Source organism: Pezoporus occidentalis, unplaced genomic scaffold (genome assembly GCF_034315485.1).
Source record: "Pezoporus occidentalis ecotype Australia unplaced genomic scaffold, CSIRO_AGI_Poc_V1 ctg360, whole genome shotgun sequence".
NCBI lineage: Eukaryota > Metazoa > Chordata > Aves > Psittaciformes > Psittacidae > Pezoporus > Pezoporus occidentalis.
Window position 1 is genome coordinate 238,706 of NW_026915592.1, and position 13,150 is coordinate 251,855.

At 70.1% G+C, this 13,150-nt stretch overlaps 1 protein-coding gene across 3 annotated transcripts; it reads right to left on the minus strand.

Moving 5' to 3' along the window:
* Positions 1-10: 10 nt before the first annotated feature.
* ZBTB7B (zinc finger and BTB domain containing 7B) lies at positions 11-13,095 on the minus strand. 3 transcript variants are annotated; one of them, XM_062630914.1, is made up of 3 exons: positions 12,991-13,095; positions 2,013-3,016; positions 11-1,464 (listed from the first exon to the last, which is right to left on the minus strand). In XM_062630914.1, the coding sequence occupies exons 2-3, from the start codon at positions 3,008-3,010 to the stop codon at positions 1,044-1,046; spliced, it is 1,419 nt and encodes a 472-aa protein (XP_062486898.1). In that variant the 5' UTR covers positions 3,011-3,016; positions 12,991-13,095; the 3' UTR covers positions 11-1,043. The 3 variants fall into 3 exon arrangements, with proteins under 3 accessions (XP_062486898.1, XP_062486899.1, XP_062486900.1); XM_062630915.1 differs by having other exon boundaries at positions 12,880-13,007; XM_062630916.1 differs by lacking the exon at positions 12,991-13,095 and adding an exon at positions 7,650-8,023.
* Between the last annotated feature and the right edge of the window lie 55 nt (positions 13,096-13,150).

Genomic DNA, 13,150 nt, shown 5'->3' on the forward strand with positions numbered 1-13,150 from the left:
CGCGGGGGGGTCCCTGCTTCTCCGTTTATTACCAAGCAGCCTTCGTTTAAAAAAAAACAAAACACAAACAGACAGACAGACAGACAGAGGCGACGCGGCGGGGCGGGGGGGGGAAGGGGGAGGGCCGCCCGCCGATTATTCGTTTGGTTCCTGACACCAAAGAGGTTCAAGTAGCCGAAAGATTCAAGTTCACCATAAGGCACTTTAAAGCCATGACGGGGGCCGAGCCCCGCGTCCCCATCACCCCTCCCGGCACCCCATGGCAAGGGACAGAGGTGGGGGCCGGGCAGCGCTGGCGGCAGCAGCGGAGGGGCCGGGAAGGGGTGGAGGGGGGGGGGGAATATATTACATCACTTTTTTAAATATAGATAAACTCTTATTTTAGGCAAATAGTGCCGGTCCCCTGGTCCCCCCCGGGGGGGATGCGCCCGAGAGGGAGGGCATGTGCAAAGGGCAGAGGAGTGGCCGCTGGGGTCCGGCCACCCGGGAGGGGGGGGTCCCACAGGGCCGCGGTGGTTTATAGAGGGTGGGGGGAGTCGGGTGGGGGCCGGGGCTGCCCCGCACCCGGGCGCGGTCACCCGAATAGTGCAACCAAGAGAAAGCAGCCGGGAGTGCAGGGGCGAGGGGGTCTCGCCGGGGAGGGGCTGCTCGGGGCGGGGAGGGGGGGGGGACAAGCGATGCGCAGCGCGGGGCGGGGCCGCCAGTGGAAGCGCTCCCCGGTTGGGGGGCGGGGGGGTCGGTCCGTGGGGGCCCCCGACCGGTCCCGGCCCCGCTGATGCTGAGGGGGTTTTGTCCCCGGAGGGTTGGGGGGGGTCACCCCGGTCCCGCTTTGCCTCCCCCCCGACTCCTCGCAGACCCCCGGGGGGGGGGGTCCCGTGTCCGGCGGTGGGGGAGAAGGCAGCGGGGACCCCCCCCACGCATTGTGCAAATCGGCCAGGGGTAGTTTCCCCCTTTGCATAACTGGGAATGAACCGTGACGGGATAAACGGGAACAGAACCCGCGGCGGGTACGGCTCGGCTCAGCACCCGCCACCGCAGCTACCCTACGCCGTCTCCACCTTCACGGCGCCGTCCGGCTGCGGCCCTTCCTCACCCTCCGCCTCCTCTTCCTCTTCCTTGATCCTTCCCGGACCCCAGTAGCGGGCGAGGGAAAGGCGCAGCCCCTCCAGCCGCCCGTTGGACAGGTCGAGGCCGGGGGGACCCACCGGTGGCGGCGGCGGCTCCTCGCGGCGGCGGCGGCGGGTCCGCACCTCGAGGCAGTTCTGGCCCTTGAGGTGCCGCTGGAGGTGGTCGTCCTTGGCGAAGGCCTTGTGGCAGAGGTAGCACTCATAGGGCCGGGCGCCCGTGTGCAGGTGCATGTGGTTCTTCAGGTCGTAGCTGTGCAGGAAGCGGGCGCTGCAGTGCTGGCAGGAGTAGGGCCGCTCGCCCGTGTGCTTGCGCATGTGGATCTTCAACTTGTCGTTCCTGGATGGGGGGGTACAGGCAGACATCGGCACGGGGCAGCCGGCAGCCCCCAGCAGCAGCCACGCGGCTGCAGGGGGGGCGGTGCTGGCAGCCAAATGGCAGGGATGGGATGCGGGGCAGGGATGCTCTGCAGAATGCAGGGGTCTGGTGAGGCAGGAGGCAGTGGTGGTGGTGGGCAACGGGTCCCTGTTTTTACCGCACCAGAGATGCAGCCAGGTACAGGTAGAGGATGCTGGCCTGGGTGGCAGGCAGGGCAGGGCATGGAACCATGGAATAGTTTGTGTTGGAAGGGACCTTAAAGCTCATCCAGTCCCAACCCCATGCTATGGACAGGGACACCTTCCACTAGAGCAGATTGCTCCAAGCCCCATCCAACTTGGCCTTGAACACTGCCAGGAATGGGGCAGGCAGTGCCAGCGCCTTCATCCTGACGTTTCCAGCAGCTCTCCAGGAGTGCAGAAGACCCCATGGACCTGCGCTGCCCCATGCCTGGCTGCAGGGGAGGTGCCATGGGGGATGCTGTCTGGTACCCGTCAGGCTGCACCCACCTTGTGAAGCGGACCCCGCAGACCTGGCAGGCGAAGGGCTTCTCCCCCGTGTGCGTGCGCATGTGGCGGGGCAGCTTGCCGGCGCCGTGGATGACCTTGTGGCAGACGGGGCACTCCTGGGGCATCTGCGAGCGGCGCTTCCGCACCAGCTTGTCAGGTGCATCCAGCCCTGGCGCCAGCGACTCGTGGTGCAGCGAGCTCAGGTACGCCATCAGGTCGGGGTCAATGGCGTCCTCATCAGAGGCGGCCTCCTCAGGGGACAGGGGAGGCTGGTAGGGGAAGGGGAAGGGATGCGGGGCCAGCTCCTCCTCCTCGGGCAGCTCAAAGCTGTCGTAGGACAGAGGTAGCCCCTCGGGCAGGGGGGGTGAGGGCGGCTGGGGGGGCGGCGGGGGGCTGCTGCAGCCTTCGGCCTCGGCGGGCAGCTCCTCGGCGTGGTTGTTGAGCCGGGCGCCGCGGGTCTGCAGGAACTTGCGGGTCTTCTTGCTGCGGCGTGCGGCGGGGCGCGAGGGCGGCGGGGCCAGGAGCTCACCCTCGGGCAGCGCGGCGAAAGCCTCCAGGTACTGGCGGGCGCGCTCGCAGTCGCCGTCGTCGGGGCCGGGCGCCTCCATGCCGCTGCCCTGCAGGATCTCCACGCAGGCAGCGATCACGCAGGGGATCTCCAGCAGCCGCGCGGCGCGCAGCACCTCGCCCATGTTGGCGCTGCTGATGGTGAGCGTGGCTGTGTAGGCGAACTCCAGCAGCGCGCCCAGCGCCTCCGGCCCGACAAAGTCCAGCTCGCAGACCTCCTGCCCCGGCCCCGGCCCCGCAAAGAGCTTCTTGAAGTAGCGGCTGGAGGCGGCCAGGACGGCGCGGTGGGTGCGATACTCCAGCCCCTGTGTCTTGATGGTGACATCGCAGAGCAGCCCCATCTGCCGCTGCTCATTCAGGCAGCTCAGCAGCTCGCTGCTGTGCTCGGGGAAGGGGATGCCGATGAGGTCATCCTCCGGGCTGGCCATCATCCTCACCTGTGGGAAGGACGGGGATGCTTACTGACCAGCACGGGGACTGGCCGAGAGACGGCGCTCGGAGGAAACGCCGCCACGGCGGAAGCATTGGCTCCACCGCGAAGCCAGGGTGTGAAGAAACCTCCATTGCTCAGGGCTTGGTGGCGGTGGCACAAGGGACACCAAACCCAGGCAGCTTGTGGGGCGCTGGGGGCTGCCCTCACCCCCCACAGCCCATACCAAGGCTGGAGGGCGCACGGCGCCCGCCGCAGCCCCCCACACGCTTCCTCTGCCGGCAGCACCGGGTGCCCGCGCTGCCCCCCCGGCGCCACCACAGCAAAGGGGGAAATCTCAGCGTGGTGCCTTTGAGCGGGCGCCGAGGCGCGGCGCTTCCTGCCCCAGCCCACCCACCTGCGGCCCCCCGGCACGGCCACGGTGCAGCCGCCAGCTCCCGGCAGCACCGTGCTGGGAGCGCGGCCTCACTGGCACCGCGAGGGTGGGTGGCGAGTGCCGGGAAGAGGAGCCTGGCCGGGCTGGGAACGGGGGCCACGTTTCCTGCCACCACAGATTAGGATCAGCACCCGCGCCGCCAGCTCCTGCCCCCGCTCCCGGTGGGGGCCGGGCCCCTTTCCCTCCTGCTTTGCCCCAGCCTGGGGCCGCTCCTCGCCCAGCCAAGCCCTGCCTGCGCCAGCCCGGCCTTTCCCACGCTGCGCTGGCAGGGCTTGGCCTCAGCCACAAACCTGGCACCGCCAGCACTGGCACCGGGGTCCCCATGGAGCTGCGCTGGGAACATGCAGCATCCCCGTGGAGCCGGTGCAAGCAGGCCATGGAGTCTGTGGGAAGAGGGAGCCTGATACTCCCCTGTCCCACAGGCAGGGTACAGGCAGCAGCAGTGGCTCCAGGGCTGCAACCTGGCCTGTAATGCTGTGCCCCTTCATGGGGAATGCCCTCTCTGCTGCCTGGTGCAGCTGAGTGACACTGGGGCTGCTGGGTGATACCTGCCCTGTCTCCCAGACAGTGGGGCTGCTGGTGACACCAGAACTGCCGGGTGACACCGAGGCTGCAGGGTGACACCAGAACTGCTGGGTGACACCAGGGCTGCAGGGTGACACCAGAACTGCTGGGTGACGCCAGAACTGCCGGGTGGCACCGGGGCTGCAGGGTGACACCAGAACTGCAGGGTGACACCAGAACTGCTGGGTGACACCAGGGCTGCAGGGTGACAGCAGAACTGCAGGGTGACACCGGGGCTGCAGGGTGACACCAGAACTGCTGGGTGACACCAGAACTGCAGGGTGACAGCAGAACTGCAGGGTGACACCGGGGCTGCAGGGTGACACCAGAACTGCAGGGTGACACCGGGCTGCAGGGTGACACCGGGGCTGCAGGGTGACACCGGGCTGCAGGGTGACACCAGAACTGCTGGGTGACACCAGAACTGCAGGGCGACACCAGAACTGCAGGGTGACACCAGAACTGCAGGGTGACACCGGGGCTGCAGAGTGGCACCGGGGCTGCAGGGTGACACCGGGCTGCAGGGTGACACCAGAACTGCAGGGTGACACCAGAACTGCAGGGTGACACCAGAACTGCAGGGTGGCACTGGGGCTGCAGGGCGACACCAGAACTGCTGGGTGACACCAGAACTGCAGGGTGACACCGGGCTGCAGGGTGGCACCGGGGCTGCAGGGCGACACCGGGCTGCAGGTCTGTCCTGCCTGCACCCTGGCAAAGGCAGGGGCAGGCGCACAGCACCATGCCCGGCGAGGGGCGCTGCCGGCTCCGTGCCGTGTCACGCGGAGCCGGTGTAGGAGTGGACATCGCCGCGCCAGACCCACCCGAGCCCCGCCGCCCTGCGCCGGCCGCGCCAAGCCGCTCCGTGCCGCCGGCGGCCGCGGGGGACGTGCCCCCTCTTGCCCGCGGAGGGGCGGCGCGGCCGCGGCCCCCGGCACAGGGGCCCATCCCCGCGCCGGCCGCTCCCTGCGCTTGGGCGGCCGCCAGCTGGGGCTGCCTCGGCAGGCGGCTGGGAACGGCCCCGGAGCAACCGGCTGCGAAGCCGCCCCAGCCGCTGCCGAGCAGGCCCGACCGGCAGGGCAGGCAGCAGCCGCCCCTGAAACTGGGAGCCGGGCAGCGCCGACCGCCCGGGCTGCGGGCGCTGGCGCCAGGCGCTCCACGGCTGCCCCAGCGCCTGGCAGGAGCCCGTGGCGCCGCCGGCCGGGGTCCCTGCTGCGGCGGGGGCGAGCGGATTAGGGGTGATTAAACCATCAGGGCCCTGGGAGCCAACAGGCAGCGACAGCCCCCGGTGGGATTAGGCAGCATTAGCAGCGGGGGCAGGATTAGGGGAGGTGAGCGCCCTGAGACATGCCTGGGGCAGTGGGGACGCGGTGCCCATGGGGGCGGCCCCGAGCACTTCGGACCCCAAAGGTGGTTGCAGGTGATGGTCCCATGATGGGTGGCGTCCATCTCCTCCTCCTGCTAAAGGCCAGTGGCAGCGGGATGCATCCCCTGGTCCCCCACAGCACCCTCAGCCCCCTGAGACTCCTGGCACAGGGATGATGGTGCCACCAGCATGTGCCCACCTTGGAGCTCCCACACCCGGGGTCCCTGAGCCCAGCATCGCAGCCTAAGCGCCATCCTTACTCACAGGATGGGCACAGCCACCCGCCTCACCGTGTCACCGTGCAGGTGGGAGCAGCCTGAGCACTGCCGGTGCCGCGGAACCCGTCGTGGCGCAGGCCCAGCACAGCCCAGTGAGGAGCTGGGACCCCCGCACGCAGCCGTGGGGCCACGGACAAGGGCACAGGGCTGGCGCGGGGCGGGGGCGAGGCAGCGGCAGGAGGGGGATTTTCCATCGCCCCAAACCGCCTCCTTCGCCAACACCCCCACCCCCCGCGCATCCTCCCCGCTGGAGAAGTCACATGCCGAGCGGGTGCTGCCATCAAGGAGATTACAGCGGCGATAAGGAAACGGGGGGGACGAGGTGTGAGGCTGCCAGAGACACCCCTGGCCCCCAGTGCTGTGCCGGAGCCTATGGTGCAGGAGGCATGGGCCGGGGAGGGGGCTGGCGGCGATGCCGGGGCCCCCGCCGCACCGGGGCTGTCTCGGTTACGTCAATGCCTGCGGCTGGGCCCATCTCAGCTGCGGCAGCCACACGGGGCCGAGGAAAGGGGGGGTCGCTCCCCAAGCAGAGCCGGTTCTCGTGCCGGGGCGGGTGGCAGCAGGAACAATGCCTGCCCAGGTCACCCTGACACCGCGCTGCCTGGCACAACCATGGCCAGCCCCATTCACCTGCCAGCTCCCCCGGCCATGGGGGTCTGGCTGCCCTGGCACAGCCACATGCAGCAGGGTGGGGGTCCGGCCCTGAAGAGAACTGTGTGAGAACTGGCTCCATCCAATGCTGCCGAGCCAGGATGACACTCTGCATGCCGGCACAGTGCCAGCTGCTGCCACCAGCTTTGGCTGGGGATGGTGGGGGTGCCTTGGGCTCCCCCCATCTGCTCCCCCATGGGGAAGGGGTCCCAGTGAGCACAGCCCCCACCCTGGCTGCTGCCAAGCACTTTCAGTCACAGGAGTCACAAACGCTGTCGAGGGACTTCACAGCCGCACTGGGGAGAATGAGTCACCCAGGAAGGGGAGCGCAGCGCCAGGCATGGACCCGGCCCTGGCCCCTCATCCCATAACGGCCCCTGCATACTTAGGGAGCCAGAAAGGGGTCTGGGACCTGCATCCCCCCTGCCTCGGCCCACACTGTCCTGCCTGAAGCCAGTGGGGAGTGGCAGTGGTGCCGGTGCCAGCTGCCGTGGTGTGGGGGGGCAGCATGGCGAGGGGCTGTGCACCCCCTCTGCCCACCCAGCAGCAGGCTGGGGTCCGGCTGGGCTGGTGGCCCCATGGTGGGCAAACGCCAGGGTCCGTGCGGGTGCTGGAGGGAAGGTGCCAGGGGAAGCAAACGGCTCTTTGAAGAAAGAAGAAAACAGCGAGCAGAGACGAAAGGAAATGGTTTGAAGAGAGAAGAGGATAAACAGAGCCCCCAGCCCCACCCTGGACCCCCACTACCGCCACGCTCCTCATGCCCACAGTGCCACCAGGGCAGCTTCTAGGCCCCTGGCACCACCAGCCCTGCATGGGCACAGCCTCCATAGGCACTGAGGAGGGGTCTGAGTGCCACGGCCTAGCTCCTGCGGCCCGGTGCCAGGATGCCGGGGTGGAGGCTGGGCAAGGGCAGCAGCCACAGTGCCAGCACCTGCAGCAGGGAGCAGCCCAGCTGAGCTCCCACGCCAGCTCCCTGCCCACCGGCTCCACGATGGCACCATGGCCCCATCCCAGCACCACAGCCCCCTCCCGCTGCCGTCCCCACCACCCATCCCAGGCGCATCCAGCTCCTGGCATCACCACCGCAGGGTGTGGGCCCTGCTCTGCTGGGCTGCGGTGACCTGGACCTCGCCATCCATCCCGTCCCATCCCGTCCCATCCCGTCCCACTGGCAGCGAGGGCGGTGCAGGGTGCAGGCGACGCCAACATCCCGGCAGCCTTCTGCCGGTGCCAAGGCAGCTCTGCCCGGCCCTCCCTGCTCCCGGTGGTACCACGCCGTGTCCCCACCGCCCCGGCACCTTTGTGACCGCGCTGTCCAGTGGTGCCGGGTGGGCAGAGGGCTCACCTGGCAGGGGTCCTGGCAGGGCTCGGCACCGTGCCGCGGCCGGGTTGGCGGCGCGAGCGGCAGGGAGGGGAAGGCCGGGTGCTGTGTGAACTTGGCCCCGCTCCCCGCTGCACTTGAGCGCAGGATCCCACCTCAAAAGGAGTCGACGCCCACACCCCGGGTCACGCACCTCCCAGCCCCGCTTCCCAGAACACACACGGCATTAACCCTTCACGGCCGGTGCCGTGCCGTGGGTCCCAACCCGGAACCAGGCAGGGGGCATCCCCGGGCCCCTTCCCGCGGGAGGAAAGCCCCAGCACCGGGAGCACCGGCACCTCGTGCCTCGAGCATCCCCTCTCCGCCGCCCGCATCGCTGTCCCGACGCCTGCCAGGCCCCCCACGCCAAGGCGTCAATGGGCGCTGGCCCTCCCGCCGCCCCAAGGAAGGGCGCTGGGCGCTGGGTGCTGGCCGATGGCTGCGGCTGGCCCGGCCAAGGCAGGAGGGCGCCTGCGCTTGGCGGGAGCGGGGCTGCCACCACAGGGTTGGGCTTGGTCCGGCGTGCCAGGGCCTGCCCAGCGGGCCCCGGAGCCAGCCCCCGGCCCTGCCGATGCACGTCCTGCTCTGCCCCCGGAGCAGGTCCCCACTGTCCCACAGGGGATGCTGTGACCGTGGGGAGGGGGGATTCGGGTCCTGCTTGGCCCCCTGTGCCAGGGCACCCACGGGCCCCTCGTGCCCCCACAGCCCCCAGGGGCCGGCTGCAGGTTCACGCAATCCCCCCCCCCCCCCCCCATAATTACACCCTCTGCATCCCCAGCTAAACAGCAATTAGCAGCACAGGGAGCGCTCCCCACACCCCACCGCCAGCATCCAGAATCCGCCCTGGCCACCCACACCAGCATGGCCAGTGCCGTGCCAGGGCCCTGCCGTGGGGCTGCCCCCCAGAAAGGGGAAGAGCCCCACAGCAGGCAGGGAGGGGGCCTCCAGCCCCAGCAACACTTGTGGAATGAGCCGGGTTGTGCAAGAGCCCGACCATACGAGCGGGCAGAGGGGGTGGCAGAGGGGCACTGCCACGCAGGGCAGTTCGTCCCCTGTCACTGCGGTTCAGGGGCTGTGGTGCTGCGGGTCATCATGAGGCAGGGAGAGCAGACACCGTGTGGCCATGGAGCAGCGCTGGTGCAGGCGGTGGTGGTGCAGGCAGCGTGGGGCTTGGGAGCAGGGATGCTGCAGCCTTGCCCATCACATGTCCACGATGCCTGAAGGCCCCATCGGGGAGCACAGCTCAGGGGCAGCATCCCAGGTGGGACGAAGGGGAGGGATGCAGCACCCTGCTGCCAACCCTCCGCCTGCCCTTTGCTCCCCATAAAGGAGGGGAATGGCGCCAGCCCCCCCGGCGAGGTGTGCCTGGTGCTAAGGGCGGGAGATAAGGTGGGCGAGGCGGGCAGGGAGGGGCACGGATGGGCACGGCATGGGCACGCAGCCTGACTCAGGGTTCCCGCTGGTGGCCAGGCCCCGCTGGGTGACTCACCACGGCCCCCCCACCCTGGGGGTGTTGCAACCGCTCATGTGCCGACCACAAACTGCTGCTTGCCCCGGCTGGGGGGCACCAAGCGGTGCCCACCCATAAGGGACCAGGCGGTGGAGGTGCTGGCCCCTGGGTAGGATGGGCTGACCTTCATCCATGCTCCTCCATGCTCAGCCCCTGCCTTGGGCAGAGGCACCTTGACCACTGTCACCACTGATGCGACACGAGCTCCAGCAGCATCCTAGCTCCTACATGGCACCAGCCCCACTCCTGACAGTAGGATGCTGTCCAGCCATGGGCATCCCCATCCCCTGCACCACATCCTGACACGGGAAACCCCATCCTGCCAGGACAGCGGGTCCTACAGCCACCTGCTTACCCATGGGTGGCCAGGACAGATGTGGCCAAGGGCATGTGGCCTCTGAGGATCACCCATGGGCTCCCTGCTGCCAGCATCACCCACTGCAAGAGGCCACTCGAGGCCAGACACGGGCTGCCCCCAGCTGCTCCCTCATGGGCCTACAGACAGGAGCAGGCAGGGGGGAGGAAGCAAGGAAAGAAGGAAGGAAGCAAGCAAGGAAGGGGTTGTTGAAATGGAACCTGGGAACAGGGGGAACAGGAAGGAGATGGTCAATAGCAAACCCCATGTTTGATCACCACAGCACAGGGTGAAACCCATTCGAGGTCCCCCAGCAGTCAGGCCTGCAGTCGAGGTGGGACGCGTCCAGTGCCCAGCCAGTGCCCAGCCTACCCCTGACAGCAGCAAGAGGGGCCCGCTGGAGCCAGGCCCCGGCTCGCACAGCCCGGCCTGGCCAGGACCTCACTGGGACGGAGCAAGGCTCTGCTAGCGGTGGCAGCGGGACGAGGCTCTGAGCTCCCAGCCTGGGACCGACAGCGCTGCCCGCGGCGGGTCCCATGCACAGACCCCAGGGTGAACCGGCTCTGGTGCCCTCCCTGCAGCGCACGGTCACGGGAGCCCCTTGGAGAGCAGCCAGGCCCCCAATTCCGCCGCTCTGCACAGCCCCGGGGGAGCCCCCAGGCTGGCGGCATCTCCTCCCCACCGAGAGGTCCCTGTCCCGGCAGCTCCCGGAGGCTGAGCGCCGGCAGCCGGCACCGGCCGGGTCCCGGGGCTCACTCCGGGCTGCGGGGCGGCGCTGGCCCCGGTGGGGTCACCCGGCAAGGACAGTGCCAACCCACAGCCCCCCCCTCCACACCCCTCGAAATAGCCCGGCTTCCGCCCCCAGAGCGCTGCCTGCTGCCAGCTCCCGCTGCCCACGGCTGATCCCAGGGGAGCGCGGGGGGGGGGGCAGGCGGCTCTAATCCCCCCCGAGCCCACGTAGCGCTGCCAGCGGGGCTGTGCCCGGCACAGCTCGACCCACGCAGCACCGCGAGCAGGACCACAGAAAGCCCCGTGCCGTGAGAGGGCGAAGCCGGACGTGGAGCGCCCCTGCGGCACATGGGGCTGCCCCCGGCCCCGAGCCCCGCCAGGATGTTTGTCCCCACCGCGCTGGCTCACTCTGCACAGCCCAGACGAGACGGGAATCCCCTTTCCCTCCCCTTCTTGGGACAGAAGCGGAGCATCCTCCTGCCCATCTTCACCGCAGCCCCCGGCGATACCCGTGGGAGGGGAACTGAAGCAAACCTGCCGAGGTGCCGCCGTGCCCACCGTGTGCCAGCCAGCGCGGCCGCGCTCCCCAGTCCGCCAGTGGCCAGCATCCAGGGCAGGCAGCGCTGGTACCCACCCTGCCCTGGACCCAGCATCCGGTGCCAGGACCCCCACTCACCGCCCCGTCCAGCCGCTGCCCATGGGGCCTGGGGACATGGCAGGGACAGCCGGGGCAGAGCAGAGCTCACAGTGCAGCCAAGGCTGCCGGGAGAGGCCAGCGCTCGCCTGACCTACTTCTCCTTCCGCATCACCTGCTTTCATTTTCCCTCGCCAAGGCTTGTCCCCCCGCCCGCATACGCTCCCCCCCCCGAGCCACACCACCGGCCCCAGGGGTGCCGGGGCCCCCCGGGCAGCGAGCACCCGAACTGCCCATCCATCCCCGGGCACGGGGCACGGCCACGCACCGGCCGCGCTGAAGGTCACCGGCACCGGCTGCTTCCCCCGCTGCCTGCGCGGCCACCCGAGCGTCATCTCCCTGGCACGAAGCGAGTTGGACGGGTCTCAGCCCAGCCCCTCGCTGGGTCCTCCGCTTGCCCCGGGGCTCTCTGGGGTGTGGACAAGCAGCTCCCGGAGCACGGCGGGGACGCGGGGAGCCGGGCGGGCGCCAGCACCCCCCTCCAGACGGGGCGGGCTCCCCCCAGCAGCTCCCGAGGTGGGGTTACCATGGGAAGGCGGCGGCGCAGGGGGAGCGCGGGCTCCCGGGGGCTCCCGCCAGCGGCCGCGCTGCCAGGAGAGATTTCTCCGTGGTTTCATCATCCCCCGCCCGCCCCGGAGGAGAAGTTCCTGCTCCGCGCACGGGGCAGTGGCCGCCCCTCGAGGGCCGGGGAGCGGGGGGGTCCTGCTGGCCCCGCACCCCTCGCTGCGCCCGCGGGCCCCCCCCCGCCATGCTCGGGACCCGTCGCGCTCGTGCCACGTGTGCACCGAGGGTGCACAGCACCAGCTGGCAGAGCCGCGCTGCCACGGCCTCGGGCTCAGCACCACGGCCATGCCACGCCGGGCCCTGGCCGGGGGTCTCGGAGGGTCCCCAGAACCCACCATTGATGTCTCCCCCCCCGGTCACCTCCCTGGGCCCGTTCACTCTCTCTGCGTCCCTGTCCTCAGTGAGGGCACCCCAGCCCCGACGCCCCACACCCTCGCCTGCCCCACAGCTTCCCCTTCTCCACGCACACGCTTCAAGTTCCTGAGCCAAACCCCTCCCTTGGCGCCCAGCGCCGGCATCACCGCCGAGGCCTCGAGCTGCCAGCAGCTGCCGTGTGCCAGTGCCAGGGGACCCCATCCCCACCCCCAGCCTGGCTCTGGCGGGGGACACAGACACACCAAGACTCACCTCAGGCCAAACCTGGCACTGAGTCCTCTTGCCTGGCAAAAGCCACCCTGGGTCAAGGGCGGCTGTGGCCCAAGACGCAGCTCTGCACCGGCGTGGGCCGCGGCAGGAGGGTAAATACCGCACCCCGCCTCGGGCAAACAGCCGGCCGGGGGGGACAAGCACAGCAGCTCTGTGTGCGCGGGGCAGAGTCCACCGGTGCTCGGCGGGTGCCACTGAGGCACCGGGCCCGACGGGCACCCCTGTGGTGGTCCCTGACCAACGGCCAGCAGCCAGGCACCCACCACCGCTGCCAGCACACCAGGCCCAGCAGGTCACCAGCGTGGCGCAGGGTGCCAGGACATGGAGACCCCCACCCTCCGCTCACATCTCTATCGGCACCGGCGCAGTGGGGCTGGCTCCCGAGCTGCCTCCCCGCCGCACCGGTGCTGCCCCTGCCCGGTGCACACGGGGATGCGGCTAAGCTTCTTCATGGGGCCAGGAAGGGCGGGGGAATGGCGGCAGCACCTGCTCACCTATGGGGTGAGTGCAATGGGGACCGCGGCTGAAGGGCAGCACCGGAGCCGGCGGGGATCGACCGGTGTCACCAGTTTCCCGCAGCCCCGTCCGGAGGGACCGGGAAGACCCCACGCGTGGCCCCCCCTCCACCCCACGGGCGACGTGACCACCGGCTCCAGCGCGGAGCAGCGGGCGGGAGCTCCGCACCCCGCCGGCAGCATCCCGGCCCCACGCGACTCACCGCAACCGGGCTGCGATCAAGCGGTCGCCGCACCGGCAGCGGTACCGGTCGGTCGTTGTCCGCGCAGCCCCCGCCGGTCCGGTCCGTTCCGCTCCCACCCGCGCCGCTCACCTGCGCGCCCCGCCCGAGCTGCGGGACGGTCCCGGGGCCGCGGCCCCGCCTCCGCCTTCACCTGCCGCCGCCGCGCCCCGCCCGCGCCCCCCCCGCCGCCGCCGCCGCCGCCGGGGCTCCAGGAAGCGCCCGCCCCGCTCCGCTCATTGGGCAGCGCGCC

Coding starts and splice junctions, on each gene's coding strand:
- ZBTB7B (XM_062630914.1), bottom strand. CDS start 3,010: ATGATGGCCAGCCCGGAGGATGACCTCATCGGCATCCCCTTCCCCGAG. Junction 1,465..2,012: donor TGCGGGGTCCGCTTCACAAG/GTGGGTGCAGCC, acceptor CCCCCCATCCAG/GAACGACAAGTTGAAGATCC.